This window comes from Mastomys coucha, unplaced genomic scaffold, assembly GCF_008632895.1.
Source record: "Mastomys coucha isolate ucsf_1 unplaced genomic scaffold, UCSF_Mcou_1 pScaffold23, whole genome shotgun sequence".
Classification (NCBI taxonomy): Eukaryota; Metazoa; Chordata; class Mammalia; order Rodentia; family Muridae; genus Mastomys; species Mastomys coucha.
The window spans coordinates 60905063-60918479 of record NW_022196906.1 but is presented as its reverse complement, the minus strand read 5'-3'; the positions used below and the strand labels follow the sequence as shown (position 1 = coordinate 60918479).

Here is a 13417-nt window from a genome sequence, read left to right as displayed (position 1 = left end):
TTGGTAATTGGAGAAATAGGTCCAATATTATATAATCCATATACACTTTCAGCTTGTTTGTTCATGACTGTGTCTTGCTACGTACAACATAATGGTCTTGAGATCTTGCTTCTCCTATCTCAGCCTATTAGTAGTATTGTTTATTTCATGTTTTTATAGTATACTATGGTTTTCAAAACAGCTTACATATTTTAAAAGTATTTACATACCCAAAAGTAATGTAGACAATTAAATTGGGGGAGGGCTTGTAAGTGAACAACAAAGTGTGAGATTGAATGCTTTGCTTGACATTTGTAACTCTTATATCAAGTTACCACAGTAAGAGCCAAGATCTTAAGCTCTACTAAATGCAAAAAAAAAACAAAAATACTTTATACATTTATGTTCATTTAAGAAAATATTAGTAGTGATATATTATTTTAAAATACACAGTTAATGTTTGGAGTTATTTAAAATTCATATTGAGAAAAACATTTGTATTTTCAGTATTGCCGTAGACAAGCATCTACATAAGACTGTTAAATTGATTGTTTTATATCAAACAACTTGTATAATGCTCACTTTTATTGTTATAATATTTTATATATTTTAAAGAATATGATAAAAAAAGATATTGTAGGTATTGAAAGGAGGGTTTCTGAGAGGAGTTGGGGTACAAAAGGAAAACAAGAATGTGATTTAATTCTATTTACTTAAAATGTTTTTAAATGTTAACAAATTCAGATAAATTGAAATCATGTAACTTTTCTCATCATATTGCAATAAAACTTAAAAAAAAAAAGTAGAAAAGAAACCTAAAGAAAAAAAAAAAAAGAACCACACAACATGCTACCTTGAAACCCAAATCCATTCTAAAGTTTCAGAAAAACTAATTTCACAGAATAGTTAATAAGAAATACTGATGAACTTGAATACTTGGTCATAATGATGCCTGACTACTTCCAACACTTAAGACCCAGAGGCAGAAGGATAGTGAGGTTAAAGTCAGCCTGAGCAATAGACCATGAAAAAAGAGGAGAAAAAAAAGAAAAGAAAAGAAACACAGGGTGAGAAGAGTGGGAGAAGAGAGGAGAGAACATAGAGAAGAGAAGGAGGGGAGAGGAAGAAACAGGGGGCAGCAGGGGGGAGAACAAAGGTGGGATAAAGGAGGAGAGGAAGAATACCATCCCTATAATGAAATATGTGACAGAAAAATGCACTCTCAAGGTAATTTGTGATCTATTCAAGACAAAAAAAGATTAAGAAAAGCAAACAATATGTGAAAGAAAAGCACAAACCTGAATGAGAAATGCTAGCTCTAAATGGAGCTAACATATCAAGCCTCTCCAGCAAAGGTTTAAGTTTTCTCACTGCAGAAGAGGCAGGAAGAATGTAAGGACCAGAGGTCCTAGATAACTTCAAGACAGGGCAGTTGCACATATGAACTCACAGGGATTATGACAGCATGTATAAGACCTACCCAACACAAACTAGACAAAAATCCCAGCATGGAGGGGAACAGGTAGACATGAAATTCCACCTCTAGCTGAGGACCTAATGGGCATTTGTTAATTAGTGGGAGAGGGAGTCAGTTTCCTTTAATGGTGTCAACTAGTAAATAGGTTAATCAAACTCTAAAGCAAGCCCCACTTCCAACAGTAGTTGGACAACATAAACTGGACTTTGTAGACTAAAATAAAGAGAAAATTCAAAATGAGTTGATCAGGGAAGTGAGGATGAAGAAGGCAGATCTAAAAGGAGCTGGAAAGGAGGGAAATATCAAAATACACTGTGATACTCTCAAAGAATTAATTAAAATGTTTTTAAAATTTTTAAAGGAATAAAGTAGAAATTTTAAACAAGAAATGTTTAAATGAAGACCAAAGTAGAAGAAATACAAGAGTAAATAAAAATAGTATGGAGCTAGAGAAATGCCTGGTAGTTAAAGAGTACTTTCTGAGCTTGTAGAGGACCAAAGTTTGGTTTCCAGTACCCACACTGGACCACCTGTAACTGCAGCTCCAGGGAATCGGGTGCCCTCCTCGGGTCTCTAAGGTACCACATACATGGCATGTGTTCACACAACAAATACAGACATAAGTAAATAAAATAAGTCTTTTTAAAGTTAACAAACAATGCCCTATAAGTAACAAAAAAATTAAAGACATTGCAGAAATGAAAAATATTTTTAATTTAAATAAAAGATTACAATGCAAGGCAAAAAACTAACATAGAAATAAGAGTTCCTCCCCAAAAAAGAACCAAATACATTAGGCAGTGGCAGTACATGCCTCTGATCCCGGCACTGAGGAGGCAGAGGCAGGTAGATTTCTCTGAGTTCCAGGCCAGCCTGGTCTACAGAGCTAGTTCTAGGACAGCCAAAACCATACAAAGAAACCCTGACTCAAAAAAAAAAAAAAAAGAAAAAAGAAAGGAAGGAAGGGAGGGAGAGAGGGAGGAAGGGACAAAGAGAGAGGGAAGGAAGGAAGGAGGGAATAAAGATAGTATGAAAATCTATAATTTAGGAATATTTTTCTGAAATAAAAAGACATCTGAAACCATATATTAAATCTCACATATCTAAGATTATTATCCCAGAAAAAAAGGGACATCACAACGTATTCTAGTAAAACTACTGATCTTTAGAGGGAAAAACGCTTTCAACTGCTTCTCATCAAAATGAGCACATGACTTGTACTTTAAAAAGTGATCTTCAGACTTTAGCAATGTTTATGCCAAAAGACAATAGAGTAGCAGATTTAAGATTCACAAGAAAAGATAGTGATTCGAATCGATGATTTGATCAAAAGCAGTTTTAAAGAATAAAAAGCTTAGTAGTTATCAGCATGCAAGAACTCAAGAGGAGAATCTTCTTATTCTTCCATGCTGTCATTGAGAATCTAGACAATAGACTTCAAAGTCAAAAAGAACAGAGGCTTGTGAAACTAATAGTAAATGAGGGTCAAAAGGCAGAGACTTGGGTTAAATTTTAAAAACTGGTTTTTGTAACCACATAGCAGCTGTTGTTATTTTAAACTTGCTCTGTGTATGTTCACAGAAATGTGTGTGATATGTATAATGTGGTTAAAACAAAACAAAAAAAAATTCTCCTTCTGTGATCACTATATTCTTGAGAATCAGCAGACTCCATTTGAAGAAAAAAAAAAGACATAAATATACTGTAGGAGAAGTTAGGGAAGCAGTACTCAGAAAGCATTTTGACTTTAAATCAATGTGTCGATCACCATCTCCCATACATACACATGCACCCACACATTCTTCGTAGCTATGTCCACTACAAAATGCCTAGAAAGATCAAATTAGTAGTGAATAAGCAGTTTTACCAGTTAACTGGTAAAATCTGGAGGATGATTAAAGCAGTTACTCATTCAGCTAAAAACTAGTCAATGAACAGTATATGGGGAGCCTGGCATGGCACATGCCTTTAATCCCAGTGCTTGGAGGTAGAAGCAGGTGGATCTCTGAATTCCAGGCATCTTGTTCTACAAAGTGAATTCCAGGACATCCAGAGCTGTTACACAGAAAAACTCTGGCTAGAAAACCCTTCCATCCCATCTCCAAAAAAAAAAGTGAACAGGGAGAATCAAGCATTTATTCTACTTTTCCTATATAAACTAGCAAAATAATCAGTTGATAAAAGAATTATTCCGCTGGGCAGTGGTGGCGCACGCCTTTAATCCCAGCACTTGGGAGGCAGAGGCAGGTGGATTTCTGAGTTCAAGGCCAGCCTGGTCTACAGAGCGAGTTCCAGGACAGCCAGGGCTATACAGAGAAACCCTGTCTTGAAAAAAACAAAACAAAACAACAACAAAAAAATTATTCCAACTAATAAATAGAGGAAAAATAACAGAATCAGAATATCATATATCTACCACCAACCCAAAGAAGGGAATATGAACACATAGATGAAGAGATTTTGTTATGTTAGAGCATCTTTTGGGTATATGCCCAGGAGTGGTATAGCTGGGTCCGCCAATTTTCTGAGGAACCACCAGACTGATTTCCAGAGTGGTTGTACCAGCTTGCAATCCCACCAGCAATGGAGGAGTGTTCCTCTTTCTCCACATCCTAGCCAGCATGTGCTGTCACTTGAGTTTTTGATCTTAGCCATTCTGACTGGTGTGAGGTAGAATCTCAGGGTCTTTTTGATTTGCATTTCTCTGATGACTAAGGATGCTGAACATTTCTTTAAAGTGTTTCTCAGCCATTCAAGATTCCTAGGTTGAAAATTCTTTGTTTAGCTCTGTACCCCACTTTTTAATTGGGTTATTTGGTTCTCTGGAATCTCTACTATGTTCATAGCAGCCTTGTTTATAATAATCAGAAGCTAGAAACAACTTAGATGTCCCTCAACAGAAGAATGGATACAGAAAATGTGGGACATTTACACAATGGAGTACTACTTAGCTATTAAAAACAATGACTTCATGAAATTTGCAGGCAAATGGATAGAACTAGAAAATATCACCCAGAGTGAGGTAACCCAGTCACAAAAGAACACACAGAGTATGTACTCACTGATAAGTGGATATTAGCCCCCCCACTTGCAAAAAAAAGGCTCGGAATACCCAGGATACAACTCACAGACCATATGAAATCCAAGAAGAAGGAAGACCAAAGTGTGGATGCTTCACTCCTACTCAGAAGGGGAAAGAAAATAATCATGGGAGGTAGAGGGAAAGAGGGATATGGGAGGGAGAGGAGAAGGGAGGATAAAGGGGGAGGCAGGGTCAGGTGTGGAAGGAGACAGGAGAAGTACAGAGGATCAGGAATTTGAACAGAAGTGTGTAGCAGTGGGGGAGGGGGAGCTGGGGGTAGCCACTAGAAAGTCCAGATGCCAGGGACCCAAGAGGTTCCCAGGAACCAAGAAGGGATGACATTAGCCAAAATACCCAACAAAGGGGAGAAAGAATCTGTAGAGATAGGCTCGGCCCCTGGTTGAGGGATGGGGCCACCCACCCATCTCAAAAATATTAATCCAGAATTGTTCCTGTCAAAAGGAAATGTAGGGACAAAAAGTGGAGCAGAGACTGAAAGGCCATCCAAAGACTGCCCCACCTGGGGATCCATCCCATATGCAGACACCAAACCCAGACACTATTGCTGATGCCAAGAAGTGCTTGCTGACAGGAGCCTGACCAATACAGATATGGATGCACAAAGCCAACTATCAGACTGAGTTTGGGGACCCCCAATGGAGGAGTTGGGAAAAGGACTGAAGGAGCTGAAGAGGTTTACAACCCCATAGGAAGAACAACAATATCAACCAACTGTTACCTCCCCCTTCAGCTCAGCCAGTGGACACTCTGACAGTCTCCTTCTGGAAGCAGCTATCCCACCTGGGGATTTAAACAAAAGCTCTCTACAGACTGTCAGTTCTTCCTTTGAAGAAGCTGCCTGGAAGCTCACCTACTGACATGCAAAAATGCCTACTGCCTGATAAAGTGAGATACCTTGCTTGGAATATTTCAACTTGGTATTCGTTATTTCTCTCACATTTCGAATTCTCTTTCAGGTCCTTGTTCCCTCCTCTGAGAGAACCTAGTTCGTGAAACTGCAGGCAGTTTCAACCAACCAGACTCCCCCAGAGCTCCCAGAGATTAAACCACCAACCAAAGAGTACACATGGAGGGACCCATGGCTCCAGCTGCACATGTAACAGTGGATTGCCTTATCTGGCACTAATGGGAGGGGAGTCCCTTGGTCCTGTGGAGGCTCAAAGACCCAGCATAGGGGAATGCTAGGATGCTGAGGCATGAGTGGGTGGGGGAGCACCCTTATAGAAGCGAGGGGGGAGGGGAAACTGAGAAGGGGGATAGCATTTGAAATATAAATAAATACAATAACCAATTTTTTAAAAAAGGATTTTAAAAAATTTTTAAATGGGAAAAAAAATTGAACTAGAGTCCAGGCATACATATGTGGGTAACACAACTAAAAATGGCAATGAAATTAATTTAAAAACCAAGACAGTGGTTCTGTTGTGGAGTAGAGAAAAGGTAATGACCAGAATGTGTAAGGCCTTCTGCAGTAGATGGCAAATTCTATTTACTTTTTGTGTGTGTGTGTGTACTTGAGGAAGTCCGTTCTTTCCTTCCACCATGTGGTTCTTAGCAATTATAATCAAGTTGTCAGATTTGATGGCAATCTTTTTTTTTTTTTAAAGCCTGGGTAATGATTAGAAGAATATTTATTTTACAGCAATTTGTTAATGTATACAGTTATTTATAATTCTTTCTGAATCTGTTTTACTCAATAACATTTTTCAACAGAAGTTACCAATACATGATCCAAAAGTTAAAATAACTGAAAGGAGATACACTGAAAAGTATCTCTTTCCAAGCCCTAGCAACTAAACACTGAGTTCTGATCTCCAGAGACAACCACTGGTACCATTTTCTTTTAGAGACTTTCTAGAGATAAATATATGCTGTAACATTTTACAACACAGTCATTTTTAATGCAAAGCTATGAAGATTACATACCTCTTCAAAAAGACATAATGCTGCCTCATAGAGTGAACATAAGCCTTCAGATGTTCTAGTTGGTTCTCTCCACTGACTCCGATCAGCAGATGAACCCTGTAATTAAATATTGTGGGGTACAATATGGAAAGGAAACAGACATATAAGTTAAAAAAAATCTACCTTAAAAACTGTTTATAAGATTAGGTGTACTACCAAATCCTATTATTAGGACATGAAACCAACTAAAAGTGTTAAATCTATTAAGTCAAATGACCAATTAAGCACCAATCGCTTTATAACTGCTTCATTAAACAGTGAGAAAGCCATACTAAATAAAATATAAGGTTCTTCTTCGGGGCAAACACAGAACTTGAAGACAGCAGTCTACTTTTCAGTTATCTTTGATCACTAATAAGCACAGGACAAGGATATGTCCTTGGGTGGAAGAAGGGCGATTTCTGACTAGGGACACCTGGTATATGTCCAGAAATGACAGGACAAATAGAAACTAGAAAACAAGCAATAAAAATCATTCTGTTACATTTTATAGCTACTATAAAGTAGTCATTTGTGGAAAAGGTTAACCAATTTAACAGAAGCAAGTAAACTATATATAATGCAATCAGAAAAATATGGATTTCAAGATGGCTCAAGATGGCTCAGTGGGTAAGAGCACTGACTGCTCTTCAGAAGGTCCTGAGTTCAAATCCCAGCAACCACATGGTGGCTCGCAACCCCCTGTATGAGATCTGATGCCCTCTTCTGGTGTGTCTGAAGACAGCTACAGTGTACTTATGTATAATAATAAAAATAAATAAATCTTTAAAAAAAAAAGAAAAATATGGATTTTAAAGTTAACTCAAGGTTATAAGAATTACTTCACATAGTATGGACCCAGGAGTCTATGTTATATTATGATATTCAATAGACTAACACAGTTGCTTCACACTTTTAAGATCAAGGTAAATAATGTCTTACCTCACACATTATGAAATTATGAAATTACTTCACATGATAATTGAAAAAAATATGCAAAGCACCTGATAGAAAACAGGCACTAAAATTAGTTTACCTTCTCCTAGTGAGGAGCAGTGAATCAAAGAAGCTGAAAAGGCAGGGTATAGAATATTATTTAAAGAGTAAAACACATTACATACAAAGTCATATATATAAATATATATAATAAGGATTTCTTGAGCTTATAGAGTCAACTTAAATATCAAGTCAATTTGTGACTATATAAGCAAGCTTATACTAGAAGATGCTAAAATGTTGTAAGATAGAAAGAAGTGGGTGTAGAGTGCTTGCCTAGCACATTAGATCCTGGGGTACTCCTAAGCACAGGGTGGGAGGTGGAAGGTCGAGGCAATAAAAGGCAACAGTGTTACTAGATTATTGATCCTCTAGCTGCTTCTCTCTTCCCCATAACAGCCAAGTTCTCCTGCAGCCTCTTTCCAGGTGCCTGGTAGTTCTATGCCTCCCATTTGCAGCTTTAAGCAAGATTAATCCCCTCTACACATACAAACCTAAATATACAAGAAAACATTATGGTCCCACACAGTATCTGACTCCTTGGCTTACATACTAAGCCAGACTAAATCATGTGGTATAAAACTTCCCCCTTCCCTACTAGAAATTTACAAGTTAGGAACCCATGTTATGCAATCTCAAGACATTCTCATCCTCCCTCCCTCTCTCTCTCGCGCTCTCTCTCTCTCTCTCTCTCTCTCTCTCTCTCTCTCTCTCTCTCTCTCTCTCTCTCTCTCTCTCTCTCTCTCTCTCTCTCTCTCACACACACACACACACACACACACACACACACACCAGCTTCCTTCTTGAACTTGCTGTATCTGACATGCATTTCTTTATAACAAACAGATATTACGGAAATCAGTCAAGTCCTGGGGTACTTCTTTCCTTCTAAAGGAAAGGTGAAGAAGCCATTTAGTAATTTTGTTCTAGAAGAAAATATTCATAGTAAACACATAATGTGGCACACACCTTTAATCCAAGCACTCAGGAGGCAGAGGTAGGAAAATCTCTGTGAGTTCAAAGCCAGCCTGGTGTACAGAGCCAGTTCCAAGATAGCTAGGGATACATGGAGAAAAACACACACAAAGAAAGAAAGAGAGAAAGAGAGAGAGAGAGAGAGAGAGAGAGAGAGAGAGAGAGAGAGAGAGAGAGAGAGAAAGGAAGGAAGGAAGGAAAAGAAAAGACAGACAGAATGAACAAACAGAGAAGGGAGGGAGGGAATAAAATGACCAAACATTTACAGTTCAGTTCACAAATACAAAATAAATACCAGATAAAAATTTAAAGCTTCTGCTTTGAAAGTGAGTGTTTTTAATGAAATACTTTTATTAATCAAAAGCTTTGCATTTCATTTGGTGATGGAGGGAAGGTTTGAAATATGTAAATATAACAAGCGGCATTTTTGTGATTAAAATACATTTGCTAGGTTATATTGGGCAATAAAAGGTACATGAACTCACACTATCCCCCCTTCTCCCACCTTTACACACACACACATACTCACACACTGGCACACACCTTTAATCTCAGAGGAAGAGGCAAGTGGATCTCTGTGAATTCAAGGCCAGCCTGGCCAATACAGGGAATTCCAGGGCAGCCAGGAATACAGTGAGACCATTTAAAACACATTCTCTCTCTCTCTCTCTCTCTCTCTCTCTCTCTCTCTCTCTCTCTCTCTCTCTCTCTCTCTCTCTCTCTCTCTCTCACACACACACACACACACACACACACACACACACACTCTCTCTCTCACTTTCTCTCTCTCTCTCTCTCTCACACACACACACACACTCACACACACACACATACACACACACACAAAGCAAAAACAACAAAAACCTGATCAATTTAACTTAACTGAACTTATACCTAAGTCAGTTTATAAGTATTTGAGCCTTAATATTTTAAAATTCAAATTTTTATTCTTGGATTTCAAAGTTTAATAAGACTAGTTCAGTCTTGCAATTTCTTAAAATTTGTCATATATATATGTTTACTCCTTAATATAATATTCAAGGTTATGATGGTTAAAGGATTCACTTCTACTTACAACAAACTCTTTACAGACTTCTGCTTAACTCACTACTTCTGTTTATTCAGGTCTCTGTTCAAATGTCACAACTCAAGAGTTCCAACCGCCCAAGTGGTGATGGTGCACGACTTTAATCCCAGCACTTGGGAGGCAGAGGCAGGCGGATTTCTGAGTTCAAGGTCAGCCTGGTCTACAGAGTGAGTACCAGGACAGCCAAGGCTACACAGAGAAACCCTGTCTCGAAAAACCAAAAAAAAAAAAAAGGGGGGGGGGGTTCCAACCTGACCACATTAACTAAAACAGCACACCTTTAACTCTCAAACTATTATTCTCTTCTTTGCTCTTAAAATGTCTTACCTGAAATTATGATTTTTTTTTTTACTTATTTCTATGTGTACAGGTATTTTGCCTACATGTACATCTGAGCACCATGTGTATGCAATGACCACAGAGACAAGAAGAGGGTGTTGGATCTCATGGAACTGAAGTTACAGATGGTTGTAACCCTCCATGTGGGTGCTGGAACCTGAACCTGGATTCTCTCCAAGAGAAACAAGTTCTTAACTGCTGAGCCATTTCTCTAGTTCCCTAAATTTATGAATTTCTTTCCTGATCATCCTAGCAAGATGTGAACTTAGTAAGAGCAGAAACTGTATTTCTAGGGCTGCATCCTCACGTCCTAAAATAATACTTGAAACACAGTACATAATTTTTGAAAACTAGAAAAAGGCCTGCTATGGTGGTGCACACTTGTAATTGCAGCACTTGGGAGGTAGAAGCAGAAGGATCGAGAATTCAAGGCCAGTCACAGCTACATAGCAAGTTTATACTCACTAGCCAAGGCCTCTCATTTTACACATGAATGTAAAGTTAGGATAATTCTCTAAATCCACTAAAATAAACTAACACAAACTATAAACTCAGCTTCTGATCTAGGGAACTTCACTGTAATAACTGTCCTATCCTTATAGAACAATATGTGTAAGTTTCCCCCCACAGAGCACAAAAAATATTTAACCAACTTAACAAACCAAAAGAACTCCCAAATGTCTTACAAGAGCCATAAAATTATTAAAAGCAGGGTTGACTAGCTAGCAATTTTTCAAAGTTGATGCTAGGGGTACATGATACATACCAAAGAACGCCTCATCTGCATTAATATAGCCATAAAGCAGTCAAAGCTGATCATTCCTTCCTGGCTTGAGAGCAGTTTGTTTTTCTCCATAGTATATACAACTGCTGAAGCCCCCAAAGCCATTTCTATCCATTCAAGAAGGTATCTCAAAGAGCCTCTCTGAGCTGCTAAACCAAGCAGCAACTCAGAAGCTAATCGACGACCTAAAGTGTCTGCCCCAGAATTGGGAATAGTTACTCCTTTGAGAAATGTTGTGACTTGTGATAAGCAGTCCAAGCCCATAGGAGGAATCTTGCTTTCGTTTGCTAAAGACAATGGAGGCAAAGAGCTCACAACTTCAATTGCAGTATGAATAACGTCGTTGCAGAGACTGAGACCAGGTCCCGACACAGGCATCATCCAACTCTGTCTCAGAAGTGCAAATAACAAACTTAGACCAGTTCGGACACCCATTTCTATAAGAGCATCAGTGCTTGACCGGGGGCGTTCACTGACAGAATGGACATCTGCTGAACCAGAGCTGCTCTCCGGAGAATGCTGCTGCTGTTTCACTTTGCCTTTGTCATGGTACTTATTAGAAAGTGCATAAAAGACACGCTGGAGTACAAGCAGTCGTTTTCGTAGCGCCCCAGCAAATGGAGAATCTGAGCATACCATCTTTGCTAGTGCTAGCTGGCTACTAAGAAGGGCATCCAAATAATGGTCCTGCTCATCACTTGAAAGAGACTCACGTTCAAAATCAGGTAACTGTGGTCCTTTGAGGCATAAAACCTGTTGAGGCAAAGGTACTACTTCCTTATTGCTGACCAGTTTAGAATACAAAACGGTAACTCCCTCTCTTGTAGCAATAGATTCGCTGTCCTCTGTGATCCAGGAGCTATTCAGGTGTTCAAGCCATTTCAGTTTCACTGGTGGAACCATAGTCGCCATGTTGATTTACTCTTCAGCCATTAGTTCTACAGAGAAAGAAAAAAAAAGACAGTGCAAATACTAGAACAGGTGACTCCTAAAATGTTTCTGAACTTCCATCTAATATTATATTCAGTAATTTCAAAATTAGTAAAATGTAAAAGAAGCCTAAGGTTTAGCTCATAGTATATGCAATGGTTATATTTTAGTTTTGATAAATGTATCATGGTTATATAAGACATTAAATAAGACAGAAATGTGTAAAGATCTATGGAACTAAAACTTGCAAAATTTTAAAAAGTTAGTTTAGAAAATGGTACTTCATTCTTTCATTTTAAAACAGACTAAGGGGTATGTTCAATGGCAGAGTAGTTATCTACTATAACGTAAAGCCCCATGCTTGATCCCAAGTCTAGAAGAAAAAAGGGGTGTACAAAAACAACAAAATCTGACACTTGTTAAATGATGATTAAAAAAAAAAAAACAAGAAGAAACACAAGAAGAGGGTTTTTTATTTATTTATTTAATGTATATGAGTACATGCTGTAGCTATAGAGATAGTTGTGTGCCTTCAACTGGTTGTTGGGAATTGACTTTAGGACCTCTGCTCACTCCAGTCAACTGCGCTTGCGCCGGTAGATCCCACTTGCTCAAGCCCAAAGATTTATTTAATATTTTAAATAAGTACACTATAGCTGTCTTTAGATACACCAGAAGAAGGCGTCAAATCTCATTATAGGTTGTTGTGAACCACATGTGGTTGCTGGGATTTGAACGCAGGACCTTTGGAAAAATAGTCGGTGCTCTTACCCACTGAACCATCTCTCACCAGCCCACAAGAAGAGTTTTCTAATATTCTATACCTCTCATCATTCTTAAATTTGTTTCAAGAAAATGAAAAGCAATTTCAAAACGTTAAGTACAAACTGTGGGGTATAGTAGAGGATCCTTTACTCCCAGCACTTAGGAGGCAGAAACAAGTGAATTTACCTATGACTTTGGGCACAGTCTGGTCTACATAGCAAGTTCAGACCAGCCAGGGCTACAAGTAAGACCCTGTCTCAAAAGAAAAGAAAAAAGGAAAAAAGATAAGAAGATTTTAATATATCTCCAAGTTCAGAAGCCTATCTTTCCCTTGAAAAAAAAATGAATTTTAAATAGTCTATATGAAGAAGGATCAAGTGTTAGAACCTGTCAAAATATAAATGCCCCCACTCTACCAAAGCACTTCTCTGAGTATACCAGTTCCTGCCTGATTCCTCTCCCTAGAACTCTTCCTTTAAGGTAAGGATCCCTCTTTACTGCCTAATGTAGCTTACATATTAAACTCCTAGACAGGTTCTCCTCACCTCCAACTCATTCTCCAACTCGGTACAAACACAAACTGGAGTTTACATGTTCAAAGCCTCAATCGGCCAATCTGAGGTTCAACAACTAGCTTCTTACAATCAGAAATCAAAGATCCCCCCACTTGTCTTCCTCCCTGCCTCACTTACTCTTTTCATATCTGAAAGTTTTTAGTAATGGTCCTTTCAAAAAGACCTTGAGAAAACTGCTTCTAATATCTTAACTTAATAAAATCCTTTCTATTCTTTCTTCAATTTTTACTTAAAAAAATCTTATAGGGCCTTTCAGAATTAGAGCTAATTTTCTAACAAAATGTTCCAAAATATACTTTGAACTATAATTATGGAGGATTTTTAAATCACCTAATAGGTAACACAGACCTCAACATTAAAGCCCCGTTTCACTCAATTAACTCCCTAGCATGCAACCTAAATTATCACCACAATGTTTGCTAAATTACTAATTAATTGCAATTACTTTCTTCAATTAAAAGCA

At 38.0% G+C, this 13417-nt stretch overlaps 1 protein-coding gene across 6 annotated transcripts in view; it reads right to left on the bottom strand.

Moving 5' to 3' along the window:
- Window positions 1–13417, bottom strand: part of Herc1 (HECT and RLD domain containing E3 ubiquitin protein ligase family member 1) — a 166290-nt gene that overhangs the window by 131543 nt on the left and 21330 nt on the right. For all 6 annotated transcript variants that reach the window (XM_031346075.1, XM_031346069.1, XM_031346071.1 and 3 more), the window contains exons 2-3: window positions 10667–11622; window positions 6486–6581 (exon numbers count right to left, since the gene is read on the bottom strand). In XM_031346075.1, the coding sequence (XP_031201935.1) occupies window positions 6486–6581; window positions 10667–11596 (1026 nt within the window). In that variant the 5' untranslated portion in view covers window positions 11597–11622. The remainder of the gene's footprint in view (window positions 1–6485; window positions 6582–10666; window positions 11623–13417) is intronic.